This window comes from Mustela putorius, unplaced genomic scaffold (genome assembly GCF_011764305.1).
Source record: "Mustela putorius furo isolate JIRA1106 unplaced genomic scaffold, ASM1176430v1.1 tig00000095_pilon_pilon_pilon, whole genome shotgun sequence".
Classification (NCBI taxonomy): Eukaryota; Metazoa; Chordata; class Mammalia; order Carnivora; family Mustelidae; genus Mustela; species Mustela putorius.
Window position 1 is genome coordinate 25509068 of NW_025421280.1, and position 22871 is coordinate 25531938.

At 44.6% G+C, this 22871-nt stretch overlaps 1 protein-coding gene across 4 annotated transcripts in view; it reads right to left on the reverse strand.

Moving 5' to 3' along the window:
• The window catches only part of LARS2 (leucyl-tRNA synthetase 2, mitochondrial), a 152446-nt gene that overhangs the window by 95347 nt on the left and 34228 nt on the right, over positions 1-22871 (reverse strand). For all 4 annotated transcript variants that reach the window (XM_004760822.3, XM_004760823.3, XM_004760821.3 and 1 more), the window contains exon 6: positions 4112-4201. In XM_004760822.3, coding sequence (XP_004760879.1) covers positions 4112-4201 — 90 coding nt within the window. The remainder of the gene's footprint in view (positions 1-4111; positions 4202-22871) is intronic.

Genomic DNA, 22871 nt, shown 5'->3' on the forward strand with positions numbered 1-22871 from the left:
ATCCTGTCACCTGGGCAACGTAATGCAGCTCCTGGTATCTCCCTCCCTCTGCCTGATGCCGGTGTGGAAGCCCCTTCTGGATATAATTATTGGAGCCAGGGCTGCTCTTCTGGAAACGAGCCTGTCGGGCCACCAGATCAGCACTGAAATCTGTTGATAATTTTCCACTCATTCCCTTCCTACCCTTTCCCTTCAAACTGCTGAATAATGCTTTTAAGAAATATTAGTCAGGGGGAGCCTGGGTGGCTCAGTGGGTTGAGGCCTCTGCCTTCGGCTCGGGTCATGATCTCGGGGTCCTGGGATTGAGCCCCACATCGGGCTCTCTGTTTGGCGGGGAGCCTGCTTCCTCCTCTCTCTCTACCTACTTGTGATCTCTGTCTGTCAAATAAATAAATAAAATCTTTAAACAAAAAAAAAGAAATATTAGTCAGATCTCAGAAATAGACAAAAGGGACCAGGAAGTAGTATCCTTTCCACATAGGCTGGGGTGGTCCAGTGGGCCCACACGCCCCAGGGATGATCTGATTTTCTAGAGGCTGGTACCTTGGTTTGACTTCTTATTTACTATGATTTAAGTTGTTTTACAACCCGGCCCGGGTACAAGGGGAGAGGTTAACTTACAGAAAACTCATCCCGGTGCAAATGGTTTCCACCTGAGAATAATGCCAACGGCTCCCATCCAGTGAAAATGCACGTGATTTATTTCATAGTGAAGGATGCTCCCCAAATTAGGCTTATGGCCTTGTAGGACATTAGGTGGCTTGGATTCTATTAGCAGGTTCATTTCAGTGTTCCTCTGACTCTACAAATCTCCGTTCTCGAAATCTCACTTTGAACCAGTCTTAACATATGACTGGTTTCCCCACTAACAATAAGGTGGATAAAACCTCTGATGCATGTTCATTTTGTATCGGGGCGGGAACCAGGTCTGTAATTTTCGGAAACTACATTTTAACAATATAAAAAGGTCTACTGTGAGATAAAAAGGTCTACTGTGGGCAGGAACTCCGAACAGATGTTCTGGTCTCTCACCACTGCCCACTTGAGGGGGCTCTGGGCCCAGGAATGGCTGGTGTTTTAAGAAACTAAACTGACCCAGGGAGGTCTACAGGAGTGGGACATCAGTATGCTCCAGTTCCACCAAATTCTCAATTAATTCACCCCCAAATGCTAATGGGGACTCGGGTCTTCCTCCAAAAAAATAAAATCAACTCAACAGCAATGTATTTTAAATAACCCACATATTAATATTCTTAATTTAAAGGAAGGAGCAGGGCACAGGGGTAGGTGTTGATTACTTTGTACAGTGGTTCTCAAAGTGTGACCTCTGGGGTTCCCTGAGGCCCTTTCAAGGGGTCTGCAGGTCAAAACTCTTCATTATAATAATAAGACGTTGTTGGCCTTTTTCCTTGTGTTCACATCTGCACCGAGAATTCAAAAGAGATGGTGGGTGAGCCCATCGGCCCTCAGCATGAAGCAAGGTGGTGGCGCCGGACCCTACGAGGGGACACCGGATTCTTGACCACTGTGCACTTCCGGGAGAAAGGGGGAAAAACGGTCAGCTTCACTGATAATGTGCTTGACGAGGCAATAAAACGTGTTTGTGTGCTTACATCTTAACACTTAAGCACACATCCTCGTTGTATTTTCTGTGATGAAATGGGACGTAGGCCTACGTGTTGCCACACTGGGACAGTTGTCTCGAGAGAAAGCACAAATGGGCCTATTTGAGTGGTGAGCGGATTGGCCAGTTTTTTTTATGATCAGTTTTTTCATGTAACTATGATTTTATGTGACAGAATGGCTGATGATTGACTACGGTGATTGAGACTCAGGAACATGGCAAAAACACGTTCGCAGAAATAAACAATGTGAGCCCGCTGCTCCGAGGGAAACAACTGATGGTTTCTGTTTCCAGTGATGAAATTTGAACTTTGAAGTGAAAAAAAAAATCAGAATTTTAAAAAACTTGCATCCACCCACCATGAACTTCACAGCTTCCCACCACTTAAAAACTCTTCTGATGGTATTCTGAGATGAAATATGGCAACATTTGGAAGATCTGCATAACTCACTAGACGGGGATTTTCCAAGGGACCGATGCACGATATTACAAGATGAGGCATGGGTAAAAAAAAAAAAAAAAGAAAAAAAATCCATTCAAAGTGCAAGACAGACCAATGCATTTCAATGTAGCAGAATATGAAAGTTCATTGATGTTTCAGATTTACTACCGCAACTAACATTGAAAAACCACCCCTTGCTGAGTTTTGGTGTAGTATCAAGAAAGAACATTCAAAAATAATCTGGAATGGTTATTAAAATATGCCTCCACCTGGAGCAGCTTCTGCCTGTTCTCTTGGTGTTTACCACTGTAACTTTAGTAAATCACACTTTGATTTTGGCATATTACCTTTAGACAGTTTTACTAACCTTCTGCCATGGAACAGGAAATGTTCAGCCTGATCATACAGCATCCCTTCCACCCCTGACCCCTCTTCTAGTTTGGGGGGTCTTTCTTACCTTGAGCCTTAATGGCTACCTTTCTAACTATTAAAACAAAACAGATGTACCCCTCTAGCTCTTCATCTCTGCTGCGTTGTTATGAAAGGTAAAGGGATTGCCTCACACTTGCCTCTCCTTTTCTTCCCCAATTTCACCCTCTGATTTTGATCAGCCATATGATTTTTGTGTCGTCGAGGTTTTTGGTTTTTGTGAAATTTTGGTTTTATTGTGAAATTCAAATCGAGCCTTCTGCATTTGTCTCCACAGTGATTATAATTTTCTTTTAAAGATTTTGTTTATTTATTTGAGAGAGAGAAAGAGAATGAACAGGGGTGCGGGGAGGGATAGAGGGAGAATCAGACTCCCTGCCAAGCAGGGAGCCTAACTCGGGGCTTGATCCCAGGACCCTGGGATCAACTCAAGGGTCCTGAGCTCAACTGACTGAGGCAACCGACTAAGTCGCCTGGGCGCCCGATTCTAAACATTTTTCAGCTTAAACCACAATGACTATGGAAGCCTGTTCATGGCAAGACCAAGCCGTGTGATATCACCACAGAAAAGCAAATGTAATTCTTTAAATCCCACTGGTCAAAGGAGAATGTCTTCAGCATAAAGGTGCAATGGATTTTCTATTTGTTACTTCTGAATTTTCTAGATCAGTGCTGCTGGCAGGTCACTATTCTGTTACGATGGAAATGTTCCATATCTGCACTGTCCTTACTAGCACATGAACGGGGCTGGTGTGACTGAGGACCAGAGTTATTCATATTACTTCATCTGAATTACTTTAAATTTAAATATCAACAACCACACGCTGCTCATGGCTTTTACACCTCACAGTGCAGTCCCTGGCCACGCTATGATACTCCTTCCCTCCTCTCTCCACCTAAGGCTTATTGGCCATTACTGAGCCCCTGCCAAAATAGGCACCTCCATTTCTTGGGAGACCACTAGATGTAGGGACTACAATAGCTGTTCTTTCTTTTTTTTTTTAAAAGAAGATGTTATTTATTTATTGGAGGGAGAGTGAGAGCAAGAGAGATCACAGTGGCAGAGGGGGAAGGAGACACCCCGCTGAGCAGAGAGCCCAATGTGGGGCTCGATCCCAGGACCCTGAGATCATGACCGGAGCCGAAGGCAGATGCCTAACCGACTGAGCCACCCAGGCACCGCTGTGAGAGCTGTTCTTTCAATAGCATTTCAAATCTTCCCCCAGGCCATGCAAGGGAGATGGTACCACCCATTTAGTAGATGAGAAAACACAATTCCTGGAGTCAAGTTACTCAGGCTGCGCACAGCTGACAGAGGTAGCGGACCTGGACTTAGAGAAACTTCCTCTCTTCCTCTGCTCCCTCCCTGATGTCAGGATGGGCACACCTGGTGGTGGAATTCAAGGGTGACAGAAGCCCTGGGACTGCCCTGGAGGCACCAAACTCAGCCAGGCAGTAGTTACTTTCTGGGTCTGCCATGACTGAATTCATGAACTTGAGGGAGGGTTCATTTCTACTGCTTCTGTGCAGGGTTTGTAGCTTGGTTAACCAGGACATGCTCTAATAAGACTGAGATTTAAAAAAAAATTGTACAGTGCAGGTGACTTTTAACTTACCTCCTTCTGATAGGCCAGCCCAGCTTCATAGAGCTTAATAAAGAGGTACTGAGTCCATTTGTAGTAATCTGGTAAACATGTAGTTATTTCCTGCCAAAGAAGGGGGAAAAATTACTCATAGGCCACTGTCCCCATTCCCCCTCCCCCCATCACCAACGTATGCATGGGCCTTGTGATTCAATTTTAAAAAGCAATCGCACTGCAAAAATATTTACCAACCTCTATTGGCAATTCGTAAAGTGAGGGAAGAAGCAATTCATTCTGGGAAGAACGCTATTACTGAAATGCCACCCCTACCTTTCCCACGGTCAGTTTAATGATGAGAAACTCACCGTCTTCTGCACACCTCTCCCCGGGGCCATGCAAGTAACAGGTAAATGACACTGTATGAAACTGGGCATTATCATTTTTGTCAACATGTATTTTGGGGATCGTGATGTTAATTCACAAATGTAGCTCGTTTTGAAAGCAATCACAAAATTCAAGAGGAGTTTATTTGCCCGTTTCCGCAGGACATTTGAAAACATCATTTGAAAGCAAATCTCATGTTTCTACATGTCACTGGGCCCTGGAAGCTCTTTTAGATTTATTTATATTCCATTTATTCCATTAGGTGAATCAGGCTGTTGCCTGGTTAGGAAGACCCATTAAAATCATTATTAAAATTTAAACTTAGCGGAAAATCACCTGGCTTGCATTTCCAAGCCTAAATCTAAGGTTCCGAAAATACGTTTCCTGTCCCAAAAACGCATTTACTATAGAATGTTTAAAAACAAGCTACTGAAGAACCAATCTCTAAGTTGATAAAGTCAAGTAAGCATAAAACCTGTACACTGTCATACTTCTCGAGTGGTCCTTAACGTCAAAAAAAAAAAAAAAAAAAGAACCCAGCTAATATAAACAAATAAAATCTTTTAAAAAATAAAAGAAACTAAAATAAAAAAACCAGCTAATATCGAAATGATCGTAGGGCAGGGACCATTCTATATGGTTCCATGTGGAAAAGACTATGGATATAAGGCGTATTTCTATCCAAAGTGCAAACAACCCAGTCTTTCTTCAGACGAATGAATGAAGAGACAGGGTTGAAACCCAGGACAGGAGGGCAAGCGGGACAGGAACTGGGCAAGGTGTCAGATAAACTGGGGCCCCCAATGGGCTATTTTTCTTATGTAAGATTCTTGGGTCCTTTGACATGCTATTTTGTAAAAACAGCAGAGCAAATGCCAAGAAAACAAGGAATTTAACTTTGCTCACTGGCTCCACTCCTCCTGTTGCAAGGCAGGTAGTGAAAAACCTGCCAGTCTAACAGCTTGGCTCCCATGGGAGCTGTCCCCCATGCCAGAGCTGAGAGGCCCATGACACAGCTTCCAAGGTCCCAGGATCCCAGGTCTGCAGGGGGTCATGTACCGACACTTTGCCAACTCAAGAACGGGACCAGCACACAATGGGTGGGTTTATTTCCCCAAACCTCCAAGTTCACCTTTTTTTTTTTTTTTTTTAAAGATTTTATTTATTTGACACAGAGAGAGAGAGAAAGAGAGAGCGACAGCAAGAGAGGGAACACAAGCAGGGGGAGTGGGAGAGGGAGAAAGCAGACGCCCCATGGAGCAGGGAGCCTGACATGGACATGATCATGATCTGAGCCGACAGCAGAAGCTTGACTGAGCCACTGAGGTGCCCCCAAGTTCACCTTCTGAGATGTCCTTATCTCTTCTCTACCAGCTACCTGACCACCCCCAGCCCTTGCAGGATGCCACAGAACTCATTTTCCCTAGTTTTCCAGAGAGGCCAATTAAGAACTCCCATTTTCTAACAAAACCCAGGGCAGGAGCTATTCTCTGTATGTTTCATTTTGCTCAGGCTGAGAAGCCCTTGAAATCAAAATGGATATAAATATGCTTGCATGTGGTTACATGTTAACTAATTAAATTTTTTTTAAAGATTTTATTTATTTATTAGATAGACAGAGATCACAAGTAGGCAGAGAGACAGGCAGAGAGAGGGAGAGGAGGAAGCAGGCTCCCTGCAGAACAGAGAGCCGGATGTGGGGCTGGATCCCAGGACCCTGGGATCCTGACCTGAGCTGAAGGCAGAGGCTTTAACCCACTGAGCCACCCACGTGCCCCAAACTAATTAAATTTTTAAGTTAAAAAAAAAAAAAAAGAATGCTTGCATGTTGAATCAAATTGGTATCCCTCCCATAGGTTTCAAAAATTAAGTTCAAATAACATCGGTTCATAATATGAAAACGGGGGCAGTGGTGTGTGAGGGGTGGGTAAGGGGAATTGGGTAAAAATATTCCCCAGACCTTGTTATTGTGAATGTCGTTTAAAATTCTCATCTGTTATAAGTTTAAGGAAACACGTGAAGCAATTATGACCAAAATCATGACAACTGTTACATATATTTTTCCTTTTTGTTTTTTTTAAAGATTTTATTTATTTATTTGACAGAGAGAGATCACAAGCAGGCAGAGAGGCAGGCAGAGAGGAGGAAGCAGGCTCCCTGCTGAGCAGAGAGCCCGATGTGGGACTCGATCCCAGGACTCCAAGATCATGACCTGAGCAGAAGGCAGCGGCTCAACCCACTGAGCCACCCAGGCGCCCCCATATATTTTTCTATATATTTAGTTATAAGTAATATAATGTAAAATATATTGTATATTATATATTTTATTTATATATCTTATAATAAATATACAAAACATATACTAAATATATAACATTTAATTATATATTTACTTATATAATTATTCTATATTATATCATATATTACTATAATATGCAATGTTATATATACTATGTACCTAATATATTATATTAGAATACATATATTCTCTATGTATGTATGTGCATCTGTTCTCAGCCCTTGAATCTGCCTCTCTATTGAAAGAAAAATTAAACCACAATGGAACAGCATTATTATCTCCATCTTGGTTTATGGTTTTGAAAACCACTTTAGGGGCACCTGGGTGGCTCAGTGGGTTAAGCCGCTGCCTTCGGCTCAGGTCATGATCTCAGGGTCCTGGGATCGAGTCCCACATCGGGCTCTCTGCTCAGCAGGGAGCCTGCTTCCTTCTCTCTCTCTCTGCCTGCCTCTCAGTGTACTTGTAATTTCTCTCTGTCAAATAAATAAAAATCTTTAAAAAAAAAAAAAAAGAAAACCACTTTAACCTAAAATAGGAAAAAAAAAAAGATCCAGTCAGGAAAAAAAGAAAAAGGAAAAGATCGTTACCCAACCAAGCATTAGCCTACTTTCAGTCAGACGTATAATGCAAAGTGCCTTCTCCTCGGAAGCGAGGGGAGGAGAGGGTTGGAGGACCGTGGGTCCCCATCTTGCACTCTGGCCTCAAACGTGGCTCTGACCCACTTTATTTACATGGGGTTTCTGCATGTATTGTTTGAAGAAAAAGTAATGTCAGCTGCTAAAAGAGCACAGTTTGAAAACCACTGCCCTGAGCACCATTATCCACTCCTCAGGGTTTGATTTCCATGTCTGCTCATTCACCTGCCTGCAGACTGTAGTGGCCTGCCCGGCGGAGGGGGGTGGGAGGGGGAAGACGGGAGGGGGTAGGTGATGGGAGCAAGGGATGCCCTGAGGACAGAACCTGGCCCCCTGCCCCTCTCCTCCCATCTGCTGCACACAGCGCCCAGCCAGCACCCTTAGTCCTACCCACTGCACCCATGAAGAGATGCCAGAGCAGACATCACCAGGCTCCCCACAAATGTGGTCCCAGGCCGACACTGCTCAGAAATGCATTCCATGAAAATGTCATAGAACCCTCCTGGAACCTCTCTTGATTTGCTAACTTTGAAAAAACTCCCCCAAACCAAAATAGCTATTTCTGGTATTCTGATGCCTCCTCTCAGTACAAACCAGCAAAGATATCTTTCTGGAATTAACCCGCTTAAAAGTTGCAACTTTCATCAAGTGACTAGAAATTCTGTGTCTAGGGAACTATTTACTCAAAACCCAGCCCTGCGGAAAAAGGTCTTCAGTGGTGGTGGGGGGAGGGGTCGGCACGCACAAAGATGTTACTGGCCCTTCTTCCCTCCTTTCCCTAAGAAAAGGGTTCTCAACACGCAGAACGTCCTCTCCCCTGGAACATCTGTAATGCCAGGAGACATCTGTCACTACATAGTGGTGGCGCTACACCACAGTGCACAGGACAGCCCCTAGACCAGAAAACTATCTAGCCCCAAACGTCACTAGTGGCAAGGGGAGAAACCCTGCTTGAAGGGCTTTGATTTTTTTGAGTTTCTTTTTAAAAGATTTTTATCTATTTGTCAGAGAGAGAGCAGAAGCAGGGGGAACAGCAGAGGGAGAAGGAAAAGCAGGCTCCCCACTGAGCAGGGAGCCCTGATGCGATGTGGGGTTCAGAGTTTCAATAGCATCTGTTGGAATCCTCCAGGCCCAGCCCTGCCTGTGACCCCACGGTGGGGCCCTGTGTCTGTGGCTCCATTGCCCACAGCTGTCCACCAGCTGTGGCGTAGTGCCAACCTGGTAAGTCCTCTTCAGGAGACCACCAGAGGAATCAAGCTAAGGATGGGTACTGTCTTCCAAATCCCTTTTCAGTCCCCTGCTTTCCAAATAAGCCAACGCTTATTTGCTGTCAGCTTGGCGATTGCTCACCTTTCTGACCGTGTTTATCTCCCAGTGTGCGGGGCTGTGAGGTACCCAGCCCCGCACGTTGCTGTCAGCTTGTTTTTTAAAACAAAACCAAGCAATTCAAAGTTATAGCTCTGAGAGCAACAGCAATTCAGCCGAATGCTACAGAGATCTACGGGAAGGTGTCGGCTTTTATACCCCCCGGAACTCCAGAAAGCACAACCGAGCTGTCAAGAGGCTAAATTTATGAATCTGGGATCTCAACTAGCGCCATGCCTCCACCCTGCAATTCTACATTTTACAGCGCCAGGTTTTTCACATTAAAAATATTCTGCACATTCACAGCCAAACATGGAGCCCAACACAGAAGGTGAGCTCCCTCAGAACACACGTGAGGCTCGACACGTCATCCTTTGAGACCTACCATTCAGGCCTCACCGACCGCTCAAGTTCATGGCTGAGCCGGCCTTGCCAGGGGTTCCCGCTGCACACTGATTTGGCCATGACGACGTCTAAGGAGGATGAGCCAACTTTACCGTCCCTGAAAGAAACAGCATCTGGGCTGTGAAGGAAGAAATCGGGGCAGTCGGTCCCCTTCTGGGTACCTCATCAGGCTCACGCTCCTCAGTCCACGAAAACTCTGGGGAGAGCATGATCTACGGTAAAGATATTCCACTTTGGGGCCAACTGACTCAAGTTCAAGTCCTCACATCATTGTCAGCTTTGTGGCCCTAGCCAAGTGTCCCTATCTAGAAAACTGGGGTAACAAAGCCGATCTGGGCGGGTGTTGTAAGGACAAAATAATGTATACAGAGGACATGCTAGCCCCATAGGAGGGGTCACTGGATGACTTCCCTTGGCTGGGCCCACAGTGTGCCACGGAGCAGGGAGGCCGGGTTCCTTGTCACACACTCCAAGGCGGGCCACTGGGACAAGGTGAAAGGGAGACCAAGGACCTAACTCATGGTCACTTAGGATCACTATCCCTTCCCAAATACTGGCCTCATTACCAAGAGACAGTGTTTATGAGGGAAAGACCAAACACATGTTCCAGATGGGGACCTCCACACAAGGCTGTTCTGTCTGTCGCCTCTGGTGCACCCTCCCCCGCTGACATGCACACACCCAGGCAGGGAGAGCCAGGTCAGTCACCTCCCCAACGCCTCTCTGCTCTGGCAGGATTTAGCGGGGTCTTTTTTGTTCCTTGGTTCCCTGGCATCTCTGACAGAGACTGGTCCCAGATCACAGAGCAGCTAACATCACTCAAAGCCACCATGTGTTTAATTTGCCTGACAACCTCGCCATATTCAGGTTCGTTAACAGGGTTAAACACAATAAAACAACCACCGGAGACCACATGTTTAGTAAGTCAGCCGTTGGGTAGCCCCGCACACTGGGAGATAAACACGGTCAGAAAGGTGAGCAATCGCCAAGCGTCCGTTTCCAGTGGCAAGACATCTGCCACCGCTCCCCGGTCTCGCCATGAGCCTCCTGCCTTCAAAACAATGAAGACTAGACACAGAGGAGAGAGGAGCTTGGTCTCTTTTTTAAAAACTGATCTTCTGGGGCGCCTGGGTGGCTCAGTGGGTTGGGCCTCTGCCTTCGGCTCGGGTCGTGATCTCAGGGTCCTGGGATCGGGTCCCACATCGGGCTCTCTGCTGGGCGGGGGGCCTGCTTCCTCCTCTCTCTCTCTCTCTGCCTGCCTCTCTGCCTGCTTGTGGTCTCTGTCTGTCAAGTGAATAGATAAAATCTTTAAAAAAAAAAAAAAAACCTGATCTTCTGTACCGTGCATTTTTGTCATTTGTTCCTTAAAGCATCGGATCCAAAGGAAACGTAAGGTAATGACCTTGTCTTTTATTCCATCTCAGGTTCTCCAATCCTAGACGGAAGGGGCTCTGAAAACATAACATAGCTCAAAGGACAGAGAAGCCAACCTCAAGATTCAAGTTGTGCAGCTGGAGACAGAAAAAAAAAAAAAAATCCAGGCTGCGTCAGATGTTCCTCACTAGGGCTGGTTCAAGGTTCCAGTCCACAGCTCCGTGCACCTGCTGTGCTGGAAGAAAGAAGAGGGAGAAAATCTGCCGGAATGGGACATTAACGGCCACCCCCATGCTAAGTCCTCTAAACTTAGCACTGGCTCTCAAACTTGGTGGCACCTTGGAGCCGAGCTGTAGAAGTTCCTGGTGCCTGGGTCTCACCCCGCCCCCAGAAATGTCACCAGCAGCCGGGGTTGAGAACCACTGCAAAGAGTTTCCTCCCCAATACATCTCCCTACCAGATCTGCATCAGTGGCAGCAACCAGTCCTGCTTGCGTCTTCACAGAACTCAGCGGGCTTTGGCTTCGAGAGAAGCCAAGAGCACAACTGAGTCAATACGCCATTTCTAACAGGGGCCCGGGTCCCTGGGCTGAGAGGACTCTCTCCACCAGGCGGCCCAACTACCCATCCCTCCCAGCACCGACTCATTCCCTTCTCACACGGAGTCCTCGCCCTTGCGGTCTGTCTTGCCAAGACAAACACAGTCAGGAAACAGTAAGAAATAAGCACTTGAAACCCACCTAAGAACACACACAGCAACCTGACTGGGTAACTACCTACGCTCTGTGGTCAGCTGCTTAAAAAAAACACCAGATTTTCTGACAGCTCCTTTCTCTGCCCAGAGGAGGAATGCTTCCTGGAGCGGAGGCTGCAGAAAACTGGGGAGGGTGGGCTGGTCCTCCCGAGGCTGCAGGGGAAGAGGGTGAGGATGAAGATGTCTCAATTTTCAGCTGGATGCCCCTAAAGGGGACTTCGGGTGGGGGCCGGGGCGGGGGCAGAGAAAGTGGAAGCAGATGGTGTAGCACCGCCCTGGCCGGGAGTCTTCCTTAGCAGGTGACGGGACATGTCTGTACCCGGTTCTGTGCTCCCACACTGCTCCTCCCTCCCCCTCATCTCACTCCCCACAGCAGCTCTGTGGAGGCAGGTGCTGTGCACACTGCTTTACACACAAGGAACCTGCACTTGGCCCTGGCGGGGGGGGCGGGGGCGGGGGAGTGCAGGGGGCAGTGCCCAAGGCTGCCCAGCTCGGGCAGGGGGCAGGGTGCAGAAGGGACCCTGGAACCCAGGTCCCAGGGAATGAAACAGCACCTTGAGAAGTACGCTGCGGCTTGCCTGGCTGCGCCTGGACTGACTCAAGCATGAGCTCCCAGGAGGTCTGGGTAAATCAAGCAGAAGGAAGGAGCTGGAGCCCGGCTCCAGAAAGGAACGCCAGCCGGGGTGAATATGCTTTTAGCAAAAACAACAGCAGCAGACATAATGATAATGAGCATTTCCCAGACACCTGACCAAGGGCTGGACTTGGTTTTGGCCCTTCAGAAGCATCTCACTTAGTCCTTATTATCATGCTGGGAAGTCAGTTACTCTGGTTATCAAACGTGAGCTGGAGCTTCCTGTCTGAAACGACAACTTACACCACCTCCCCTCGCCATCCTGCTGTCTGCTCTTACCCTGGTCAGCCTTCTTTCCTTTCCATAGCACTCACGACTAACGTACTTTTTCATTTACTTATTTATTATGGTTTTGCCTACCTCTGTCTCCCCCCACCTCTCCACTCCTAGTGTACTGGTTTCAAGGTTCCTCCGTGAAAGAAAGGGTTCTGTCTTTCTTCCTCCTGCTGATATATTCCGAGTGCTTAGAACACTACCTGGACGGATGTTTAGTAAGTGGCTGCGGAATGAATACATCATCATCTTACAACCAGAGACCTGAGCCTCGGGGTCACTTGTTTAAGGTCACCTGGCCAGGCTTAGTTAGGCACAGTTAGGATCCAAACGTGGGTCTGAGTGATTTGGGATCTGCACCTCTGTAAGTGATTTCCTCCTCTCAAAGTCACCTGGACTTGTTTTTTTAAAGACGTGAATGACGGGTGTTTTCCAAGCAGGGAGAGCTGCGTGTACCAAACACACACCACATATACGTGAACTGGTGTGACAAAGGTTTACACAGTTGTCTTTTTCATGTGAGTATGTGCACTAAAGCAAGAATGAATGAAATGGCTTAAAATCCATACCCTTTACTTATATAAACACTGTATAAGGTTTAGTGCCATATTTCATACAAAATCGACTATTTTATGGTTTCAGTTATATAAAGAAAAAATAAAGCTTATCAGGGGAAAAAAAGGCGAAATAGAAAGACACACTGGGTTGCCTCAGGATGGCACTGAGCATGAGTGATGTTCTTAACATCATAAACAGTTCTTGTAACTTTCCTGGTTTCATAGTGACCACATTATTACTTGGAATCTGCCTACGGTTCGACAGTGCTTGACGAGACGTCTGCCTTGGTGACAGCCTTACCAGGGACCCTGTGCTGGGGCACCCCGCTGAGCCAGGCCTGGATTCCTATTCCATAGAAACTGTTAAGTGACAAATGCTGACTCTATGGTCTGGTCACTAATTGGGCCAAATCCTGGGATGGATGCAAAGCCTAAATTTGAAAAATGCAGGTAACACACTTGGCAAATGTTCAGCATGAAGATGAGAAGTTGGAGCCCTGAGGGTGTCCCCGAATCACCCAGAATCTCCCCTCCCCACAAGCTCCTCTCCCCTGGTCTGCTCCCCAGGCCACGGGGGAATGACAGGGAGGCCCAGTGCTCCACGTTCCCGCCTGACTCAGCCTGGAATGCTGAGTACGTGTCCCTCTTTTAGGACCTAACACAGACTTTTTGCCCCTGTGATTTGAGTCCCCACGTTTTGTTCACCTTCCCAGATAGGCAGACAGCTCCTGAGGGCAGGCAGAAGGCAACGGATAGCAGGCCAAAGACGGGGGGGGGGGGGGGGGGGGTGTTGGTGTCTGAGCACTGGACTCTGTCCGTGGTCCTGCTCTGGACTCGCTGGGGACCCTGGACAAATGGCTCACCTCCATGGGCCTCACTTTCCTCATCTGGAAACTGTTGGGAGGATCAAGGTTATCTGAAGAGGGTGAGGGTCAGCTTGTCTTTCCAACACTGTCCGGCTCAGGACTGGTACACAGCAGGTACTCAATAAATCTTCATTAAAGCAACAAATATACCAAAATTCAGGCAGTCAAGTGTCACTATATATATATATTTTAAATATTTTATTTATTTGACAGAGATCACAAGCAGGCAGAGAGGCAGGCAGAGAGAGAGGAAGGGAAGCAGGCTCCCTGCTGAGCAGAGAGACTGATGTGGGGCTCGATTCCAGGACCCTGGGATCGTGACCTGAGGCGAAGGCAGAGGAATTAACCCACTGAGCCACCCAGGTGCCCCTCACTATATATATATATATATATATATATATATATGTATATATTTTAAAGAAAGCCCTGAGACAGAGCCTTTGCTAATTTTGAAAACATAACAGGCTTTCAGGGCTCCTGGGTGGCTCAGCCAGTTGGGCATCTGCCTCTGGCTTCAGGTCATGATCCCAGGGTTCTGGGATCAAGCCCTGCATCCGCCTCCTTGCTGAGAGGGGAGCTGTTCTCCCTCTCCCTCTGCCCCTTCCCTTGTTCATGCTCTTGCACTCTCTCACTCTGTCTGTCTCAAATAAATAAATAAATAAATAAATAAATAAAATCTTACTTAAAAAAATAACAGGCTTTCTTTAAAAGTGTTACGTTTCATGAAAAATAAACAAGAGATATTTGACTTCATACCAAAAAAAAAAAAAAGTGTTATGTTTCAGGATACCTGGTGGCTCAGTGGGTTAAAGCCTCTGCTTTCGGGTCAGGTAATGATCTGTAAGGGTAAGGGTGATCTGATCAGGTAAGGGTCCTGGGATTGAGCCCCGCGTCAGGTTCGCTGCTCAGCGGGGAGCCTGCTTCTCTACTCTCTCTGCCTGCCTCTCAGCCTACTTGTGATCTCTGTCAAATAAATGAATAAAATCTTTTTTTTTTAAGTGTTATGTTTTTTCTTAGAACCATAATCCAGTTTATTGGTACTAAATTTTGCCAAATATGGGTTCATCTGAGAATTACTGCCCCAATTCATACCATACTAAGGGCTCTAAGACATTTGTATGCAGAGCCTCCAAGCTTCCAAAGGCAAAGAAAGAACCACATTTACCTCCATTAGCAACTTCTACAACTAAACAAATGATCATTCTTTTGATAAATGTTTTGATTATCAAAAACAAATGATAACCTCAACCTCTCAAATCCACTGACATCAGTTTCTCAGCTTCCTGCTATAAGGTTGGTTCTGAATTCTATGCTTCCCCCCATTTGATCCACCAACGGAAAAACATCCTCTGAGGGTCTACTACGCAGTCCTTATTCTAAGGGACTCACTAACTGGCTACAGCGATAGAAAATGGTGGTACAGGGGAGCAGAAAGGATGGATTTTTCTACCCAAGTCAAGGTTCTATTTGTTCATTTCCTCACTGAATTATTCCACAGACATTGTCTGGGTACCAGCTATGTATTAGCACTGGCTTAGTGGCATCATTAAGAAGATTAAGGCCACCTACAGTGGGCCATCTCATGTTCTGTCTTCCTTTCTCTGAAGTTTCCCTGAACTGTCAACCCCACCACTGCCCTACTTATTCCCATCTGACTGAGGGGGAAAGAGAGGTAATCCACCATCCACCCTAACTCCCGGGGCAGTATGGGCTCCACACCTGTCCTTACCGCTAGGTTCTGCTTCATTTCCCCTCATGTGCACCTTTCCATCAACAGGCCTGGCTAGGGGTACCCTCCTCCTTCCCAGGCTACTATTCCCTGAGACTCCCACCGCCCAGGCTTCTCAGCCTCCCTGGCCACTTCCTTGCATCCCTCTCCCTTCAACCACCTATTAAATTCTACCTTTGCCAAGTTTCTGCCTCTGGTCTGCTTTAGCTTCCCTGTTCTCCCCCTCTGCAGAGTCGAGGGAAGGGGTGTTATTAATATCAGGGCAATTAATTAATCATGAACCTAACATTTGTCTAAGAGCTCATTTTTATGTAATTATGTTCCTTCGTCTCGGGTCTAACTTTAGAATGAAAATGAGCATTTCATGAACACTGACAATGACAAACGCTAGGCACTGTTCTTTTACATAGCACGCGTTTTATTCTTGAAAGTCTGGTTTTTCAAATCTAGGGCTACAGCTAAATTCTCACCTAATTTGAAAGGCTAGTGTTTGACGTGCTCTTGAGGCCAATTTAGAGAATGAGTATTAATGGAAGGGAAATCGTGGTCTTTGCAGTTTTCACGACAGCTCACGTTGTCTTTCTGAACTGAAATCAGCCTGATCAGTGAGCTCCTCTTCTTGCAATTTTCTTGACCATTCTTTTCCAAGCACCCTCATTTTTATGGGAACGTGAAAGCTGTCTCCCGCCACAAACTACACAAGACTCTGACAACTATCCATAATCGGACGAGAGGCAGCAATTTGCTTAATTTCTTGGTAATTGTTCTTTGCCAGCTGACAAGGGTTTCATCACGGCCGTCTAACAATACAGACAGCTTTTCTAACTAGACAGTTGGGAACAGAAAACCCTCCATTAAACGACAGATGAGACTAATGGGTCTGAATTGCAATTTGTATCAGTCTACTTGGGCAGATGCCAGGATTTCAACTCTCCGAGCCACGCCAGCTCTCCTACAATTTTCCCATTTTTCTGGAACAAAAGAACATTAATTTTATCTGCAACATTTTTGAAAATTTCAGGATTCACAGGACAGAGTCGTCTGAAAGGTATTCTGAGACACGAGTTCTCCAGGCCTCCTAAATAATATGAGGGCTATTTGTTAGACGTGGGCATAGATCCAGAGGAAGAGGAAACAGCAATTCATCAATTCCACGGATGCAAAACAGTGACAGCAGTGCACAAAATGAGCTGTTCTGCTGCCTGCAAGCTCCATAAGGAATGAGTAGTGGAAACCTGCCGCGGCTCCAAGCCTGTCACATATGACACAGACTGAGAAATAAACTCTAAACTTAGAAAAAAGTATAGAAAATTATTTTGAGTATCTTTTAGTCCAATGATTCTTAAGGGAATGGCGAGGAGCAAGGAAGCACAGATCAGAATCTCACGGAAGGTGGGGGGATTTTTAAATATGCATTCCGTCTTCTTCTGGGACAATGGCATAGATAAACTATTCCCTATTCTTTTCACTGGTACAACTAAAAACCCTGGTCATTCTATATATAAAACCAATGTAAGAGTCTGAAAAATGAAAAAGAGAAGGCAAAGCGGTTAAAGACCTTAGCACCTGAGGAATGAAACAGTGATGAGTCCCATGGATTTTCTTGATGACCCGTAGGTCCTGGAATTGGCAGCTAATTAAGCCAGTAACCCAGAAATGTTAAGGTGTACAGACCAAAATTTTTTAAAAATCAAAAATTAAAAAAAAGAAGGAAAGAAAAAAGAAAAGCCTGCTTTCTCTAGCTAGAATTCCAGGGAAGGGACAGCCTAGCAAGAAAGAAAATCTAGACAACTGCTCTACTCTGGCCAGCATCACAGAAAAAATGGCAGCCCACCCCCACCAGCAAAGACTTAGTGGAAAGCCTAGACTTATAACCTTGGGAGGCTATAGCAAGGCAACTCAAACTCTGCACCAGGGTGGTGTCAGAGGAAGTCAATGGAGAGCTAGATCTGCTATCCTTATGGACATTAACAAGCACTCCTCCTTGGTGGTGACAGTAGAGACCACAGGGGGTATCTGGACTTCTACCCCAACCAGCACTAATGAAGTGCCCCTCCCTCTCCCTGATAGTATAGTGTCAGAGGAGTCACGAAGTCTGTCCCTGCTCTGTGGTAACAGGGCCACCCCTCCATGGTGCTGGTGGCATCCACATGGGGACAGTAACAATGTCCCTTTTGTCAATCAGGGCAATATCAGTGGGGAGTCTCTGCTCCTACCCCTGCCCAGCTGTAACAAGGGGGTCCTCCATTCCCGGGGTGTTGATTATGGCCACCTGGAGATCCTACATTTACATATAAGTACAGAGGCAGTGCCCTCTTTTACTCACTGGAGAAGTACCAGGGAATCCCTGCTAATATGTAAGGTTTAAATAAAATCTAAAGTCTTAAAAGAATTCTCCAAATGTCCATATTTCAATAAAAAATCATTAGCCACACCAATAACCAGGAAGATCTCAAACTGAGTGAGAAAAGACAATTGACATATGGCAACACCATAATGACCCAGACTGTCAAAATTATCTTACAAGGATTTAAAGCAGCTATTATAAGAAATCTTCAATGGGAAATTATAAACATATTTGAAACAAATGAAAAAACAGAAAGTCTCTACAAAGAAAGAGAAGTTATAAGAAGAACCAAATACAAATTTTAGAACTAGAAAACAAAATGACTGAAATAAAAAGCTTAAAGGATAGGCTCCCAGCAGAATGGAGGGAGAAAGAGGAAAGAATCAGTGAACTTGAAGACAGTACAATAGAATTTTTCTAATCTGAACAAAAGAGAGAAAACAGACTGAGACAAATGAACAGAGCCTCAAAAAGAAAAAAAAAGAACAGAGTCTCAGGGACATATGAGATGATAACAAAAGATCTAACACTGAAGTCATTAGAGTTTCATAAATAGAGAAGAAAGAGAATGGAACTGAAAAAGTATTTTAGGAAATATTGGTCAAAATTTTCTCAAATTTGGGAAAACATAAACCTCTGTATTTAAGAAACTTAAACTCCAAACAAGATAAATCCAAAGAAATCCACTCCAAAACAAATCATAATCAAATGTCTAAGAACTAAAGATGAAGAAGAAAACCTTGAAAGCAGCCTGACAGAAACAATGTATTAGCTACAGGGAGAAAATACAAAAGACAGCAGATTTCTCATCTGAAACCCTAGAGGCCAAAAAGAAGTGTCACATTTTTCAAGTACTTAAAGAAAATAACCGTCAACCCAAAATTGGATGTCCAGCGGAATTATCCTTCAAGAATGGAGAGGAAATCAAGATATTCTCAGATTAAGAAAAATCAAGAGAATTTGTCATGAGCAAAACTATCCTTAAAGAATAGCTAAAGGAAGTTCTCTACATAGAAAGAAAATAGTAAGAAAAGGATTTTTCTTTTTAAAGTAGGCTTCATGTCCACCATGTGGGGCTTGAACATATGTCCCTGAGATCAAGACCTGAGCCGGGGTCAAGAGTCAGATGCCCATGGACTGAGCCACCCAGATGCCCCAAAAAGGGGAATCTTAAAGCATCGGGAATGAAGAAAAAACAAAGAAGCAAAAGTATGGGTTTATACAACAGACTTTCTTTCTCGAGTTCTCTGAATATATTACAAATGGAGAAGAGCACAGGAATGTAAAGTAAGGTTTCTACATTTCAAACTGGTAAAATGACAATACCAATGGGCTATGATATAATATATATGTCATGTTATACCTAAAGCAACAACTAAAGAAGCTATACAATATAGAAGCAAACAAAGAAGTATAGACAAATCTAAATGGAACTTTAAAAAACACTCAGGTAATTCATAGAGAGGCAGAAAAAGAAAGCAGAGAAGCAAAAAATAAAAGAAACCAAAAAATAAATTAAAACGTCAGATTTTAGCCACAACCTACTAATAATTACATTAAATATAAATGGTGTAAATATACTAATTAAAAGACAGAGTTTGGCAGAATTGATCTTAAAAAATGAACCGGGGGCACCTGGGTGGCTCAGTTGTTAAGCGTCTGCCTTCAGCTCAGGTCATGATCCCAGGGTCCTGGGATCGAGCCCTGTATCGGCCTCCCTGCTCTGCAGGAAGCCTGCTTCTCCCTATCTCCTGCTCCCCCTGGTTCTGTTCCTGCTCTCACTGTGTTTCTCTCTGTTAAATAAATAAAATCTTTAAAAAAAATTTAAAAAATTAAAAATGTGCCAACTGTATTCTGTTTAAGAAAAACTCCCTTCAAATATAATGATGTAAGTAGGTTGAAAGTAAAAGGATTCAAAAAATACCATGAAAAAATTAATTAAAAGAAAGGAAAAAAGGCTTTATTAATGTAACACTAAAGCAGACTAATAAAGTGGCTATATTATTAGAATATTTCATGTACTTGAAAGTACAACGTCATAAAGTAGAATTCAGAGCAAAGAAAATTATCAGTGACAGATAAAGACCTCACATAATGATAGAAAGGTAAATCACCAAGATGACACTGCAATCCTAAATGTATATACACAAAACAGCAGAACTGTAAAATATGTGAAGTAAGTATGAGGAGAATGGAAAAATCCAAAATTATAAAAATTATAGCTGAAGACTTCAATACCTCCCTCAGAATGAAGACAGAACTAGACAGGAGTTAGAATTCAACATCACCCAACAGAACCTAATTGACATTTACAGAACACTCTACCCCCCCAACAGCCAAATCCACAATATTCTCAAAACAGATGCCAAGACAGATCTTATTCTGGGCTGTAAAGCAAATCTCAAGAATTGAAATCTGTGATGTAATAAGAAATAAATTTGTATAACTTTCTGTCCCCGTTCTTGGCACAAGGCTCCAAAAATCCTTAGAATTTCCTGACAGGAGGGTTGGTTTGTTTTTTCCATTCAAAAGGACCCCTTTTCTGAGCATACCTCAGGTGACTTAGGGTAGGGCCCCTAGATTGGCTCAGGATAGGGATGGTCACCAGAAAGACAAATACAAGACTAAGACTTTTAGTCACACCTGCCCCTGAAGAGTAGGGGGAGATGGCGATTAAGCTCCATAAAAACTCTTGAACATCAGGATTTGATGAGTTTCTGGGATGATAAGTCAGCCAGAAGAGTGGCCCATTCCAGTTCCACCAAGACAGGAGCTCCTATGGTTGGGCCCCTTCTGCACCTCACACTGGCAGAATTCAGAAGTGAAGCCATCCAGTCCAGGGCTTTCTCTGTTGGAAGATTTCTGATAACTGATTCAATCTCCTTCAGAGTCATAGGTCTATTGAGATCTCCCATCTCTTTGTGATTCAGTTTTGGCAGGTTTTGTTTCTGGCAATTTACCCATTTCATCTACATTATCCTGTTTTAGTAATCAGAGTCTTTTTCTTTCTTAGTCAGTTCTAGGTAAAGGTTTGTCAATTTTGCTGATCTTTCTGAAGACCCAACTTTTGGTTTTGTTGGTTTTCTCTGCTGTTTTCCTATTCTCCATTTCACCATCTCTGCTCTAATCTTCATTATTTCCCTCTTTGTGCTAGCTTTGGATTTAGGTTGTTCTCCCTTTTCTAGTTGCTTAAGTTGTAGAGATAGGCTGCTGAATCTTTCTTGTGCTTTCATGTCAGTGCGTGTAGTTATACAAGTCCCCCATAGTGCATCCCAGAAGTACTGGTATGTTGTGCTTCCTTGTTCATTTGTCTCAAAGTACTTTCTAATGTCCCTGTGATTTCTTAGAGACACTGGTTGTTTAAGAACGTGTTGTTTAACTTCCTCTTCAGCCCACTGTGGTCAGAGAAAACACTTTGTATGATACCTACCTTTTAAAATCTACTAAGACTTGGGGCAGGGTGGCTCAGTGGGTTAAAGCCTCTGCCTTCAGCTCAGTCATGATCCCAGGGTTCTGGGATTGAGCCCCGCATCGGGCTCTCTGCTCAGCGGGGAGCCTGCTTCCTCCTCTCTCTCTGCCTGCTTGTGATCTATCTCTGTCAAATAAATTAAAAATAAAATAAAATAGGGACGCCTGGGTGGCTCAGTTGGTTAAGCAGCTGCCTTCAGCTCAGGTCATGATCCCAGCGTCCTGGGATCGAGTCCCACATCGGGCTCCTTGCTCAGCGGGGAGCCTGCTTCTCCCTCTGCCTCTGCCTGCCATTCTGTCTGCCTGTGCTCGCTCTCTCCCCTTCTCTCTCTCTGATAAATAAATAAAATCTTTTTTTTTAAAGATTTTATTTATTTATTTGACAGAAATCACAAGTAGACGGAGAGGCAGGCAGAGAGAAAGAGAGGGAAGCAGGCTCCCTGCTGAGCAGAGAGCCCGATGCGGGACTTGATCCCACGACCCTGAGATCATGACCCAAGCCAAAGGCAGCGGCTTAACCCACTGAGCCACCCAGGTGCCCCTAAATAAATAAAATCTTAAAAAAAAAAAATAAATAAAATCCTAAAAAGAAATAAAATAAAATCTACTAAGACTTAATCTATGGGTATCCTATGGTATTGGGATGTGGTCCGTAGAATATCTACTCCCTAATCCCTTGAACACATGAACACGTTAGTTTAGTAGCTAAAAGAATTTTGTAGATTTAGTTAAAATGGAGATTATCCTACATTATGCAGGTGAGCCCAGTGTCATCAATCACACAGGCTGGTAAGGGCAGAGATCTTTCTTTGGCTGGAGTCGGAGAGACACAGTAAAAAGGGCACGTAAGAGGGGTTGGAAGCATGAGAGGGACCCAACCACTGTTGCTGGAGAAGCCACATGGAGGGCACAGGAGGAGTGCGGGCAGCCTCAAAGCAGGAAACAATGGTCTCCGGCTGCTAGCCAGGAAAGACATGAATACAGGGTCCTACAACCCCAAGGATCTAAACTCAGCCAACACTCCAAACAAGGTACGAAGCAGATTCCTTCTCAACATGCAGCAAGGAACACAGCTCCACTGACACTGTGATGCTGGCCTCATAAGACCCCGAATGGAGGACCCTGGGAAGCCCACAAAATTTCTGCCTTCCTAAAACTGTGAGATAATAAGTTTGGGTTGTTTAAAGATGCTAAGTTTGTGGTAATTTTTATGGTAGCAATGGAAAACTAATTCGGGGGATGTGTCTAGGATAAAAATAGCTATGAAAGACATTCTTGCAACAACCAGAAAACTCGCATATGGATTGCACATAAGATAATATATGGAATTACTGTTAATTTTTTTAGTTGTCAAATGGTATGGTGGTCATGCAGGAGCACGTCTCAAGTCTTCAGACAGGAATAAATGAAGTACTTAGGTGCAAAGTGTTATCGTTTCTGCAAGTCATGAAGCAAATATGGCAAAATGCAGTGATTGTTGAATCCAACTGAAGGCAAATGAATGTTCAAAAACATTTTATAAATCGTTGGAGAAAAACAAATGTGGAGTTAAAGAAGCTAGACACAAAAGAACAGATATGAGGGTATGGCTCAGTGAGAAGAGTATGGACTCTTGATCTTGGGGTCATGAGTTCAAGCCCCATGCTGGGCATAAAGATTATTACTTAAACACACACCACACACACACACACACACACACACACA